The sequence below is a fragment of the Nyctibius grandis genome, chromosome 7 (genome assembly GCF_013368605.1).
Source record: "Nyctibius grandis isolate bNycGra1 chromosome 7, bNycGra1.pri, whole genome shotgun sequence".
Classification (NCBI taxonomy): domain Eukaryota; kingdom Metazoa; phylum Chordata; class Aves; order Nyctibiiformes; family Nyctibiidae; genus Nyctibius; species Nyctibius grandis.
In genome coordinates, this window is record NC_090664.1 from 58,631,390 (window position 1) to 58,645,680 (window position 14,291).

The 14,291-nt window shown below is 52.5% G+C and overlaps 1 protein-coding gene across 1 annotated transcript in view; it reads right to left on the minus strand.

The window, feature by feature from the left end:
• Window positions 1-14,291, minus strand: part of SETD2 (SET domain containing 2, histone lysine methyltransferase) — a 46,943-nt gene that overhangs the window by 6,895 nt on the left and 25,757 nt on the right. The window contains exons 11-16 of the mRNA XM_068404391.1: window positions 12,705-12,753; window positions 12,356-12,536; window positions 7,743-8,418; window positions 6,218-6,352; window positions 5,383-5,522; window positions 2,800-2,911 (exon numbers count right to left, since the gene is read on the minus strand). Coding sequence (XP_068260492.1) covers window positions 2,800-2,911; window positions 5,383-5,522; window positions 6,218-6,352; window positions 7,743-8,418; window positions 12,356-12,536; window positions 12,705-12,753 — 1,293 coding nt within the window. The remainder of the gene's footprint in view (window positions 1-2,799; window positions 2,912-5,382; window positions 5,523-6,217; window positions 6,353-7,742; window positions 8,419-12,355; window positions 12,537-12,704; window positions 12,754-14,291) is intronic.

Sequence of the window (14,291 nt, forward strand, 5' to 3'; positions counted from 1 at the left end):
CCCTGCCACCTCCCGTCACCAAGCCCTGCCACCAAGCCCTGCCATCTCCCATCACCAAGCCCTGCCACCTCCCGTCACCAAGCCCTGCCATCTCCCGTCACCAAGCCCTGCCACCAAGCCCTGCCACCTCCTGCCACCAAGCCCTGCCACCTCCCATCACCAAGCCCTTCTCCATCACCCCCCCCATCTCCATCACCAAGCCCCGGCTTCGCTGGCACACCCCATTTCTCTCCATTCCCCGAGCCTGCAGGGGAATGTCACAAGGCAGGTGACACTTTCTAGGACGGGTCAGTTTGGTAAGGCCGGGACTTGAGTTTAGCCCTCAAAGGATGTTCTAACCCATCAGTGCTGATCAGCTTAAGTCAAGCGGAGGATGGGTTTGGAGGAGCTTGCAGGGAAGGGCCACAAACGCCCTGCTGCCCTTGGCCGGAGTGTGCGGGATGGGGGCAAAAATCAGGGCCAAAGTTTGTAGGGAAAGATGGGGAGGAGAAATAGAAACTCTATTTCTAAGCTACTCCTTGTGCAAAGGTGTTAATTTCTCCTTATGCTACAATTAATCTTCATTTTATCATTCAAACCTCCTTCTCAAAGCGCTTTGATATCAAACCTCCTATCAAAGGACCCTCCGAAAGGGTCAGTGACCACGGCGCTGCCCCCGTGGCCTCTCCCAAAGCACTCCCGTAACCCAAAGCCGTGCTGCCCACCAGGAAGAACTCAACGCAGGAAAAGATGCCTCCAACGATGATATTGATGGTCATCACCTCGCTGCGTTATACCAAAAGCCTCCAGAGAGGTGGGGATGGAGAGGGGGGAAAGACGCTGCTAGGGGAAAACCAAGCTGGGATGGGGTGATGGTGGGAGAGGAGCAAGAAGCCAAATGTGCCGGGAAATTGGGAGGAATCACAGAGTCAATGAGGTTGGAAGAGCCCTCTGGGATCATCGAGTCCGACCATTGCCTTGACACCACCATGGCAACTAGACCAGGGCACTAAGTGCCATGGCCAGGCTTTGCTTAAACCCCTCCAGAGATGGGGACTCCAGCACCTCCCTGGGCAGCCCCTTCCAACGTCTAATGACCCTTGCTGAGAAGAAATTCCACAGCCCTGCCCTCATCTCCTAGGCTGGAGCCTGTCCATGACGGCTCCTCGCCGGGACAAGGCTGCTGGGATCTGCTCCGCTGCCGCCGACCTCTCCGTGCTCCTCGGGAGGTGCCGACACCAGGAATAGCAGGAGCAGCTGTCGGGTGGCCGGAGCCGCGACGCCGCTGGGTTTAATCCGTGTTGGAAAAGGTGCGGGGTGGGGAGGAGGAGGAGGAGGAGGGTCAAATAATCCCAGGAATGTGGTTGCGATTTCAGGGTGGAAGAATTACGGAGGCGGCAGCGAGTAAGTTACAACCACGTGGGAATTCAGAGTTATTTCCACGGCCGGGAAAAGCCCAACCTTCGGGCGCTCCTGGCCGAGAAGGGAAGGATTTAGAGCTCTGAAGTGAGGAAGAACCATGTCACTGGGAGGTCAGCCAACGCTGCGGGGCCGGGGTTCATTTAGGAACGAGGTAGTGATGGCTTCAGAGAGGGTTTGCACCTAAAAATAGGGGTTTGGGGGTTCAAGTCAGTAGTGAAAACTCATCTGTCCCAAGGAGAAGCCCTTCAGGAGTCCCTCAGCACCTTTTTTATCCCAAAGGTTTTGAATCCATCATGCAAACGCCTGCGTTTCCAGAAGCATCCTTCCTTGCTGCTCCCCTTGCAGTCACAGGCACCACCGAGACCCTCCAAAGTCAGGAGGAAAAAGCCCCCCAAGCTGCAAAGCACCAGCACAGCTCTATTTTCTCGCTCAGAAGAGGCCAACCTTCTTCTCAGCACCTCATTCCCATCACAGGGGTGTGCCCCAATATCTCCAGGCTGGTCTACACCATCCAACTTTCGCTCATGGAGCTCCAGCAGCAAATCCCCCCATGGGGATGCACTTTCTGGCTATTCCAGCTTAATAAAACCTCGCCTTAAAGCCTAAAACAAAGGTCTGTTCGATAAACAGGTTCTCAGGTCTCGCTTTGCACAGCGATATCACAGAATCACAGAATCAGTGAGGTTGGAAGAGCCCTCTGGGATCATCGAGTCCAACCATTGCCCTGACACCACCATGGCAACTAGACCAGGGCACTAAGGGCCATGGCCAGGCTTTTCTTAAACCCCTCCAGAGATGGTGACTCCACCACCTCCCTGGGCAGCCCCTTCCAATGGCTAATGACCCTTGCTGAGAAGAAATGCTTCCTAATGGCCAACCTGACCCTCCCCTGGTGAAGCTTGAGGCTGTGTCCTCTTGTCCTATCGCTAGTTGCCTGGGAGAAGAGGCTGACTCCCACTGCGCTACAACCTCCCTTCAGGTAGTTGTAGACTGCACTAAGGTCACCTCTGAGCCTCCTCTTCTCCAGGCTAAACACCCCCAGCTCCCTCAGCCGTTCCTCGTAAGTCAGACCCTCCAGACCCTTCCCCAGCTTGGTCGCCCTCCTCTGGACTCGCTCCAACACCTCATCAGGTATTTCAGAGGGGCAAGAAAAGATCAACTTAACTCTGTTCATCCTCTACCACTATTTTAAAGCACAAAACCCCACTGGTCCTATGGTCAGAATAACCACCACGGCTGAGCTTGGGTCACTTCTGTCCCTCCATCATCCCCCAAGTCCGTACCGACCTCAACAACAGCCCCGGTGTTCACTGCTCCTGCTCCGCAGGGACAGGATTATCCTCGCGGTCTCTCCAGAGATGTTAACGCCGCGGTTCCCTCGCTGACCCCCGCCCTTACCTTCATGGGGTTTTCGTCGTACGTTGGGGTCCCGAGGTCCATTTCAGCTTCGTGTTCAAGGCTGGCGTCATCCCCTGGGCTGTCCCAGGTAGGAGGGTCCCACTGGGTTTGCCTGGAGGAAGACAGACAGACAGACCACCGTCATCCTCTTAGAAGTAACCGGTACCTGCTCATTGATTGTCCCATCAGCTGGGACATCTGGTCTCCATCAGTCATTGAAACTCTTAACATGGGTGTAACACATGGCCCTATCTTGCTATTAATTATGAGTTTAAGTAGGCTTCGAAGTTGGAAGAAGAACTTAAAAAAGGGAATTTGCACGATTTTCTGTCACTGGTGACACTCAACGTGGGATCAAGGGAAGTTCATCACAGGCATGAAATAAGGTCGTTGATTCTGGTGCGGAAAGATGGGAAACATCAGAGCGGAGACCTTGGGGCAGGTACTCCTTCCTGCAGAACAAGGGTCAGCCCTTGGCACCTCAAGCCAAGGGTTCAGCCACAGGTATCTCACCATGGAAAGGACCAAAGGTCTTGAGAAAAGCCACAAGAATGAGCAGGAGCTTGAAAGGAAGGATGGGTGGATGCCATGGAGCTCATCCATACACTAGAAGAGGCTGAACGCAGGGCTAGAGCTCTCCTTGGCTCACTGCCCATGGGAAACACCATTTTGGCTGAAACATCTCAGCTGAGATGGAAGAAGCCATCGGAGCCTGCTTGGGCTCATCAGGCCAACGCTCAGGGAAGAGCCCCACCATGCTCAAACTGGGGAAGGATGGGAAGAACTGGTCTGGATTTCCTCAAGGTGGGAAGAGGGGAGCAGGCAGCTGTCGGCATCGGAGGGCAAACACAGGATGGTGCTGGGGAAGAAAACCACAAACCAGGGGAGGAACACAACCAGGAGAAATGGGGGCCAGCAAGGCAGACCACTGTCTTAGCAGGAGCAGGGTGAGTATGGGACTCTCCATCAGATGAGAAGACTCACTCACAAACAGACTAAACAAGAGGGATGAGAAGGACCTGTGTCCAGTTCTGGGCCCTGCACTTCAAGAGAGATGCTGAGGTGTTGGAGCGAGTGCAGAGGAGGGAGACCAAGCTGGGGAAGGGTCTGGAGGGTCTGACCTACGAGGAACGGCTGAGGGAGCTGGGGGTGTTTAGCCTGGAGGAGGCTCAGAGGTGACCTCAGTGCAGTCTACAACTACCTGAAGGGAGGTTGTAGTGCAGTGGGAGTCGGCCTCTTCTCCCAGGCAACCAGCGATAGGACAAGAGGACACAGCCTCAAGCTTCACCAGGGGAGGGTCAGGTTGGACATTAGGAAGCATTTCTTCTCAGCAAGGGTCATTAGGCATTGGAAGGGGCTGCCCAGGGAGGTGGTGGAGTCCCCATCTCTGGAGGGGTTTAAGAAAAGCCTGGCCATGGCACTTAGTGCCCTGGTCTAGTTGACATGGTGGTGTCAGGGCAATGGTTGGACTCGATGAGCCCAGAGGGCTCTTCCAACCTGATTGATTGATTCTGATTCTGACAGATCTCCAGACCTTGTTAGGTTTGGAGGTGACCTTAACCTGGCAACTATCTTCCATTTCCAGACTCTGTGTGAAGCCAGGATGTGCACTCTTCAGCTCAATACAAAGCAGTCCTGAAAGCCTCCATCAAAAGAAGCTGCTGGTAGGAGTTTCTCAAGGTTTCTGACCTGTAGCAGAAACCCTGTCCCACTTCAGGGCTTTTTACTTCTCAGGACATGCTGGGGGGAAACTCAACGAGCCCCCACATGCTTCATCACGCTGCTAATTGTCCAGATAATGCTGAATATCCCTGACCTTGGACCACTGTTCATTTGGTTGCTACGTAGAATGGATTTCCTTTCCTCTACTGGCCTCGCCTTGTTGGAAAATACACAGTTAAAAGGAGGACTGAAAGAAATCTTCCAGCATGTGTTCCTTGAAGAAGTTCAGGATTAATTCTATTCTCGTGTAGCTGCAGAAGATGCACGGAGGAGGCGTTCCTCGCCAAGGGAGGAGGCTCAGTTGGGTCTCCTCATCTCAAAGGTGTGGGGAAAACACTGGGAAACTCTGTTTCTTGCTCCAGAACAAGACCAAAGGTTTGAAGGTGGAAAAAATGAGGGTGAGAAAACCAAGCCTGTGATGTCACATGCCACAGATCATGGCTGATCCATGAAAGCCTCCCCAGACTGGGGTTATCTGCCTGGCCCACATGGGCGTTTCAGAGCACGAGGCACAGACAAGGTCTCTCTCTACCTGTTAATTCTGCTGCCGTTTCAGCACCGTGTGGGGCACGGCGTGTTCAGCAGAGAGATGGGAACCAAAGATGATGTCAAAAGAACTAAAACCAACTTGACTGAGATGCTGGGGAGAAAGATGTTGCTTTGATGGGATTTTCTTTTGCAATGAGATGTCAGAAGTGAAGCTCTTCACCACCACGTTATCACACCGGGTTACAACTCAACGCGTGGCTGAACATCCATTCCTCTTCCACTCAATTCCTTCGCTTGAAGCTATCAAACTCCAACCCCGAAGCAGCCATCATGCTCACCTCGTTATCATGCTCACCTCGTTATCACACTCACCTCGTTACCACGTGGTAGTAGTAGATCTTCCCCTCTGGATCTCGGGCTGTTTTCCAGTTGGGTGGGAGGACGATCGTTTTGGGTTTTGGAGGGGATGGTGGAGGCAAGTCCAGGAGGTTATTGGTCACCACAAGCTCTGGCTGAAAATAGCACAAGAGGGGTGAAGAGGAAGACGTGAGCGGCTGTGAGGGTGATCAGAGCAGCCCTGACAGCTCTTTCCCCATGACAAAGACTTTCACAGAATCACAGAATACCAGGTTGGAAGGGACCTCAAGGATCATCTGGTCCAACCTTTCTTGGCAAAAGCACAGTCTAGACAAGATGGCCAGCACCCTTTGTTGAAGGTAAAGCTTCAAAACGACGTTAGTGTTGGCCCGAGAAGTGACAAGGACGATATCTTTCCCTAGTTCTTCATCAGATGCCCCAAGCACCCACTCAACCACACCCTGAGCTTATAATACAGCCAATTTGCCACCCATGCTCTTAAATCCTCCGTGGTGGATGCCAAAACCGTTGTTGCTGATGGAGGAGCTTCAGTGGTCAAATCAGCTCCTGGAGCTCCCATGTACCCACCCATACCCAGCCTTCTCAGATGTGCTGGCAGAAAGCCTGAACTCAACAGGATCTGGGCTCAAAACCCCCCAAAATGCGTCTGATGCCCACATCCAGCCTGGAGAGCAGCATCCCGAAGGGTGCCTGCATGCTGCCACACGGGAAGCTCCTCCGGTTGGTACCACCACCACCTTCACATCGTCCAGAAGCCATGGAGAACCACACAAACCCAAAGGAGATGTAGACAAACACTCCCCATCCCTTCTGACCCCCCGAGCCTTACCTGCTGAATGGGTTGAGGCTGCCCAGCTGCGACGATGGTGGTTACGGCTGTCGGTGGCTGCACTATGACCCCCTGCGGATGAGCCGTGTAGATCTGCTGCCCTTGGATGTACTGGAGACCTGGCTGGGCGTAACTCTGGAAGGGAGCACAGGGAACCACAAGTCAGCTCGCTTTACCAAAAAACCCTTCACTGGAGGACACAGTACGGCTTCCCTTACTGGGAATCAAAGAGTGGAGGAGGCAAGAAGAGGATAAGAGTCCTCAAGGACTAGTGGAAGGTAACACCCAAACCAAAGAGCAATAACCAGGGACTGAGGTGGGGTTCAAGCAAACGATCTTCAGAGACGATTGGTCTATTTGCTACCCCAGGAGTCATACAATTGGCTACATCTTGCTTTTAGGAAGAACTAGGCATCGGCAAGGTGCTGAAAGCCAAAACCCTTGTCAACGAAGCCAAGGTAGAAGGAGACAGCACTTCAGCATGGTCATTCAGAGCTCAAGGCCGAGCCTGATGGAAAGGGATGCATAATACAGAGAAAACACATAAAGAAGGTTGATCTGTTGGGTTTTTTGTTTGGTTTAAGTCATACAAGAGGTGGCAGCTCCAGACCCTGCTTCCAAAAGTCAACGGAAGGCGAGCTCACACCTCCACGTTTTACTGCTTACTTGGTCAGCGACAGTGGAAGCTCTTACCTAGAAATACCCATACACCAGAATCAACAACAAAACAATAACGTAACTTGTATCAAGAGGTTAAAAAAAAATCCCTCCCAGGCTGTAAACTCCTGCTTGCTGCTTGCCCCCAACGACCATGACGTGTGGTGTTTGTACACAGAAAATACCCCGCCTTAATGTGCTTTTCTCATACTCCTGGGTGGGAAGTTACTACAGAATCACAGAATCAATGAGGTTGGAAGAGCCCTCTGGGATCATCAAGTCCAACCATTGCCCTGACACCACCATGGCAACTAGACCAGGGCACTAAGGGCCATGGCCAGGCTTTGCTTAAACCCCTCCAGAGATGGGGACTCCACCACCTCCCTGGGCAGCCCCTTCCAATGGCTAATGACCCTTGCTGAGAAGAAATGCTTCCTCATGGCCAACCTGAACCTCCCCTGGCAAAGCTTGAGGCTGTGTCCTCTTGTCCTATCGCTGGTTGCCTGTGAGAAGAGGCCGACTCCCACTGCGCTACACCCTCCCTTCAGGTAGTTGTAGACTGCACTAAGGTCACCTCTGAGCCTCCTCTTCTCCAGGCTAAACACCCCCAGCTCCCTCAGCCGTTCCTCGCAGGTCAGACCCTCCAGACCCTTCCCCAGCTTGGTCGCCCTCCTCTGCACTCGCTCCAACACCTCAACATCTTTCTTGAAGTGCGGGGCCCAGAGAAGTGCTACTGCAGCTCCGTAGTAGAGCAAAGCAGGATGCTCTAACATTAAGAGCACTAGCAAAGAGTGAGCAAACAAAGTGGAGCTGGCACCCTTCGTTTTACCAGTGTTTCATGCTACGTCTTGTCTGAAATAGAAATTACCTGTACAATCGGTGGGGTCGTCTGCGAGTAGGGGGATGTCACACCATAAACCGTCTGACAGGTCTGTCCTTGGTAATAGATGGCTGGTTGGGACTGGGCTGGCGAGTACTGCTGTTGTACAGCTACAGTCTGCTGGCTGGAATCCCACACCCCGTAGCTCTGGCTCTGCACCGCTCCCGGCGTGGCCACGGGGAGGACGGTCACGTTGGCTTCTTGATGGACCACTGTGTCGCTTTGTGCTACATACTGCGGCGTTGTAACCTCCATCGTCGTTGCTACATGTTGGACTACTGGTACCGGCTGAGAAGTAGTTAGGGTTGGTTCCACCGTGTGCCCAACCAAAGTCTGCGGGTGCTCGTACGCCGCCGGCGAGCACATCGAATCCATGGTGGGCGTGGGCAGCAGCACCTTGCCAGCGTTGGGGTTGCTGGGGTCTACGTAGGCTTGCATGGGGTAGCCAGGCGGGTAGCCGATGAAGCTGTGGTGGGGCGTGCCGTAGCCCATGGAGTCGTAGGGCAGCGGGGACGTCATCCCCAGGTTTTGCAGTTGCTGTTGCTGTTTCTGGGCTTCCCGCTGGGCGACCTCCTGCTCGAAGAGCTTCCTGCGCTCCTCTGTGGACAGCTTGTTGCGATCCTTAAGGCGGACTTTCTTCTTCGAGGACGCTGGTGTGTCATACCTGGGAGAGAAAGAAAAGGCTTTGTGAGACCTCAGAAACCTGCAGGTCCAGGGCTCCAGCAGCAAAAGGACCACCTCCAACGGCACGTAGACCCGGGGGGGCCTAAATGCCCAACAGCAGCATCAACTCCTAAAAACATTCATCAAGTGACCAAATGTGGCAACTCAGAGAGAGGAGAAACACCCACTGGTCCTGCTCATCCACAAACAAGGAGCTAAGAGGTCCCACTGGATTTACCAACTTTAGAATCACAGAGTCATTTTGGTTGGACATGACCTTTAAGATCATCGAGTCCAACCGTTACCCCAGCACTGCCAAGGCCACCACTAACCCATGGCCCTCAGCACCACATCTACACGGCTTTTGAATCCCTCCAGGGGTGGTGACTCCATCACTTCCCTGGGAGTGAACTTTGGCTCAGTGCTGGAGATAATGGAGATGCAAAGATGCAGCAGAAATAGTGTGGAGGACCTGCCAGGCAGCACCGAGGTACACAGAGAGGGGAGACAACATCACCAGGGCCAGCAAGGAACCCGAGGAGAGGGCAGAATAAGCAGGGTGCCCCCCAAACAGGCTGGGTCCCCGCACTGGAGACCCTCTGCCATGGTTTCCCAAAGCAGGACCAATCAAGAGAGGTTTTGGAAGAGGGTCTCCAAGCAGAAGGCGCAGCTCACACCACAGCATCTTCACCCCCAAAGACCAGGGCAGCTCAGCAATGGGGAAAGGACCCATCTTTCTTCTCCAAGGACCCCCCCACGCTGGTGGAGCTGCAGACACTGCCCATCTGCAGACACGACGAAGAACAAGGGAATTACAAACAGCACGTTTCTGTTTGGAGTTTTACTAGACCACAGATCCAGCTTAAAAAATCATAAAGCGTGGAGGGATTTTTTTTAATTCCTTTTTTTCTTTACAAATAAGAATTTTCATCCCGAGATGCAGAGCAGCTGGAGGGATTTTTCCAAGGAGTTAAGTTAAAAAAAAAAGCCGCAGGACTTTGATCAGACCTCAACCACGGAAAATTTCAGATCAAAGGTGGATATTTTGAGAAGTTATGAGTGTGGTAAAACAGGGATTACAAGCAAAAATGCTTTGCAGCCCTAATATAATGGATTCTATAAAGCAGCTAGTAGATTCTCTGCATATTCCCTTCGTGTTCGTGCGTTCCATTTCCATATCAAAAGCACATTGCGACCAGCAGATACGCTGAAGATGTTCCTCACATTCCCAGCGTAGCTGCAAGGATCTGTTAATGCGAACCTCATTGATGGGAGGAGAAGTTCCATGTCAATAATTAAAGCCTTTCCTGGCGCTGCCGGGAGAGTTTACACGAGAGGCAGCCGGCGTCTCACAGCAAGGGTCATTAGACACTGGAAGGGGCTGCCCAGGGAGGTGGTGGAGTCACCATCTCTGGCACATTGTTGGCTCATGGGGAACTTGTTGTCCCCCAGAACTCCCAGGTCCTTCTCTGCAGAGCTGCTCTCCAGTAGATCAGCCCCCAGCCTGTACTGGTGTGTGGGGTTATTCCTCCCCAGGTGCAGGACCCTACACTTGCCTTGGTTGAACTTCATGAGGTTCCTCTCCCCCAGCTCTCCAGCCTGGCCAGCTCTCGCTGAATGGCAGCACGGCCTGATGGGGGATCGGCCACCCCTCCCAGTTTGGTGTCATCAGCTCAGACCATCGCTTTTAGAGCGCCCAAGCCCACACTGTCTCCTGAGGTTATTCCCCAGCACCCCACGAGCGTGTACAGCCAAACCTTCCCAGGGGCTGGAGGAGCGACAGAGGTGATGGTGGTGGCCGGGCTGGGCCAAAGCAGCACATGAATCGGTGGCTGCTTGTTACCAGATACCCATTTTCCTCCCTCAAAAGCTGCTTCTTACTTAAGAGAAGGAAAATATTCCCCGTCTTGTGTTTCAGGGAGACTTCAGATCATGTGAAAGTCAGTAAGAATACCACGGAATTTCCTTTCAAGAAGTCAGTTTTCTGTTGTCCCTCTGAAATAGCATCTAAAGCCACCTAATAATTAGGGAACAATTGGTGGTGAGTCAGCCAGACAAGGAGACTTCTGTCCTCCTGTGAGCTCTGCTGGGAAAGTTTAAAACATCTGGATAAAGAATTAAGACGTAATTAATACTGTAATTAGCCGTTTGGAGGATGGAAACATCGCCGAGGTCTGGGGGTGGAAGTGGAGCTGAGTAACGGTGGTGTGTTGAGAGATGTGAAGAAGGAGGGAACAAATAGCGTATTTTTTTGTGTTATTTTACATAGAACAAACTCTTTCGCGGGTGAGGAGCCGCCTGCTCTGGCTCTTACCTCCTGTGGCCGTGTCCTTGTCGGTGAGCGATGCTCGCCGGAAGGACCAGGGTGCCAACATCCTTCCCTGGGGATGCTCTCCCCACTCTGACTTTGTATTTCAATCAATCAATGAGGTTGGAAGAGCCCTCTGGGATCATCGAGTCCAACCATTGCCCTGACACCACCATGGCAACTAGACCAGGGCACTAAGTGCCATGTCCAGGCTTTTCTTAAACCCCTCCAGAGATGGTGACCCCACCACCACCCTGGGCAGCCCCTTCCAATGGCTAATGACCCTTGCTGAGAAGAAATGCTTCCTGATGTCCAACCTGAACCTCCCCTGGCGAAGCTTGAGGCTGTGTCCTCTTGTCCTACTGCAAGGGGAAGGCAGGAGACACGGCATGAGCTTGGTGGGGTCACATCTATCTGGAACACTTTTCTTGCGCTCAAGAGTTTTGGGGGATGTTCACTTGGTCAAGGAAGTTGCTTTGTGTTAGAAACTCTGTCTGGTTTGGGTACTGCTAGCTCGTGTAGAGGCAAGGGCTTACTCTAAGTTTAAGTTTAGAATAATCCCCAAGTGCACTGGGGACAGGTGGAGCAGAAGAAGGGAACGGGTTTTGAAGGACTCAAAGACCTCTTTGCACGAGGAGGGATGTAGGCCTAATTTCTACGCGAGGGTTGGATATAGCTTCCCTTGTCACCCATCTAGGTCCCAAAACATGCCTGAAGACAACAGTGTGGGTCATCTGAAGACGAAGGTGTAGGTTATCATAGAATCCTAGAATGTCAGGGGTTGGAAGGGACCTCTGGATATCATCGAGTCCAACCCCCCTGCCAGAGCAGGACCAGCCTAGGGCAGGTCACACAGGAATGCACCCAGACGGGGCTTGAAAGTCTCCAGAGAAGGAGACTCCACCACCTCTCTGGGGAGCCTGTTCCAGTGCTGTCACCCTTACAGCAAAGAAGTTCTTCCTCACGTTGAGGTTGAACTTCCTGGGCTCCAGCTTGCATCCATTGCCCCTTGTCCTGTCGCAGGGCACAAGTGACAAGAGGTTGCCTCTTTCCTCTTGACACCCAGCCCTCATCTATTTATACCCATTAATCAGATCCCCTCTCAGTCTTCTCCAGACTAAAAAGCCCCAGGTCTCTCAACCTTTCCTCCTAAGGCAGGTCTTCCAGTCCCTTCATCATCCTCGTAGCCCTCTGTTGGACTCTCTCCAGTAGATCTCTGTCCCTCTTGAACTGGGGAGCCCAGAACTGAACGCAATACTCCAGGTGAGGTCTCACCAGGGTAGAGTAGAGGGGGAGGAGGACCTCCCTCGATCTGCTGGACACACTCTTCTTAATGCACCCCAGGACACCATTGGCCTTCTTGGCCACAAGCGCACACTGCTGTCCCATGGTTATCCGAGAGGAGAGGCCACCTCATGCCAAGGAGCCACTCAGCTCCAGCCAGGGAATGCATCTCACCATGCACATGGGATTCCTCCAGGAGAAAATATCCTTCCCCATCTCTGGGTGTTTTCCAAGATCACCAGGACTATTTTTCCCAGAGTTTTTACCCAGGACCACCATGGATCCAACACTCCCAGCCCAACAGTCAGATCCTCAGCCCTACCACCGGTGCTACCAGACAACTTGCCTGTCCTCCGGCCTCTTCGTTCCTCGCTCGTACGCCGAGGAGGGAGGGGACAACGAGTCTCTCCGTCTCTTCTTCTCTTTACTCTGGCTCTGCCTCTCGGGATCCCGCTCTCTGCTCAGGATGGGGTTCTTGGGAGTAGGAGTCTGATCCTTCTGGCCAGCGGTCTCTCTCCCACGGTCGGCTGTCGGGGAAAATGGGTAAAAAAAAAGAGAATTTTTAGGTACAGGAACAGTTTTGGATGACCAGGAACACTGGTCGTCATGAGCTACAAAGGCAGAACATCTCTTGACATCCCAAACTGGGAAAATCAAGTGGTTTCATAGATACGTGGGAAAAGGTGAGGACATACCACTGTTCTCCTTCTCTGCTTGACTCTTCTTCGGGATGCGGTACACCTCCTGCAAAGCAAACCACACGCAGGGTCAGAGTTTCAGCTACTCACAAGAACAACCCCAATATCTCCGGGGCTCCAAGGATCATAACACTAATAATTTAGTGATTCAATCATCATTTTAAAAGAAACCCCCCCAAAAAAGGGTCTTTTGAAGCAAAGTTCTGCTTTTAGGCAAATTGTGGTGCTTTTTCTATATCACCTCTGATCAGCATTTGGTGTTCGATGAGTTTATGGGACTTTTTGGGTCAAGTGCTACAGGCAGCTTAGGCAGGACCTAAACTGGCCAATCCCACCCAAAAAAAACCAGTCTTTGCAATTAAACGAGCTGCCCTCCAGGTGCAAAATTGTCCTTCTCTACCTCTTATTGTCACAGAATCACAGAATCAATGAGGTTGGAAGAGCCCTCTGGGATCATCGAGTCCAACCATTGCCCTGACACCACCATGGCAACTAGACCATGGCACTAAGTGCCATGTCCAGGCTTTGCTTAAACCCCTCCAGAGATGGAGACTCCACCACTGCCCTGGGCAGCCTGTGCCAGGGCTTGACAACCCTTTCCATGAGGAAATTGTCCCTCATCTCCAATCTAACCCTCCCCTGGCACAACTTGAGGCCGTTTCCTCTCGTCCCATCGCTTGTGACCTGGGAGAAGAGACCGACCCCCCCTCGCTACACCCTCCTTTCAGGCAGTTGTAGGGAGCGAGAAGGTCTCCCCTCAGCCTCCTTTTCTCCAGGCTAAACCCCCCCAGGTCCCTCAGCCGCTCCCCATCACACTTGTGCTCCAGACCCTTCCCCAGCCCCGTTGCCCTTCTCTGGACTCGCTCCAGCACCTCAAGGTCTTTCTTGTCGTGAGGGGCCCTAAACTGCACCCAGGATTCAAAGTGAAAACTAGATTTGCGCTAACAAAGGTCCTGCTAGCTCAAAACCCAAGATAATTATGAAGGGAGCGAGCTACAAGCTGGAGAGCAGCTACAGATCTACCCACGGGGCTGCAGAGGCTCCAGCATCAGCCTGGTGAAGATGGAGGCAGCAGAGTCTTTGAAGCAGCAACAAACAGAAAAATATGTCAAAACTGCTCCATGAAAACCAGATGCTGGTCAAAGCAGACACAAGCCAGGGGGAACTCCAAAGAAAAGCCTCTTTTATTTTTGGAAACGGAAGCTGCTGGCTTTGAGCTTGCATAACTGCTACATCAATGCAAGCGCCGCTAACAGAGTCCAAATGTCTCTCTACCTTCCCAGAGCAATTTTTAACGAGTTGCACAGAACAATAAATACAGAAAGAAAAGTGATACGAGTCTGTTAGAAACAGAAGAAAAGCAAAAAAAAAGAACACCAGGCTTTAGGCTGTCCAGCTGCAGGCACAAACCCACCCTTGGCTGGAGAGAGGCAAGAGAGGGGTCTCAGGACTCAAAGGACACAGTGACTAAGGAAGACTGCGCCTAACAAAACCCGCTCTAGAAATCTGCCCCTTAGCTGCCAGTTATTTCAGATTTAATGGGACTAAACTGGAGAAGACCAATGGACACCAACGACGGACACA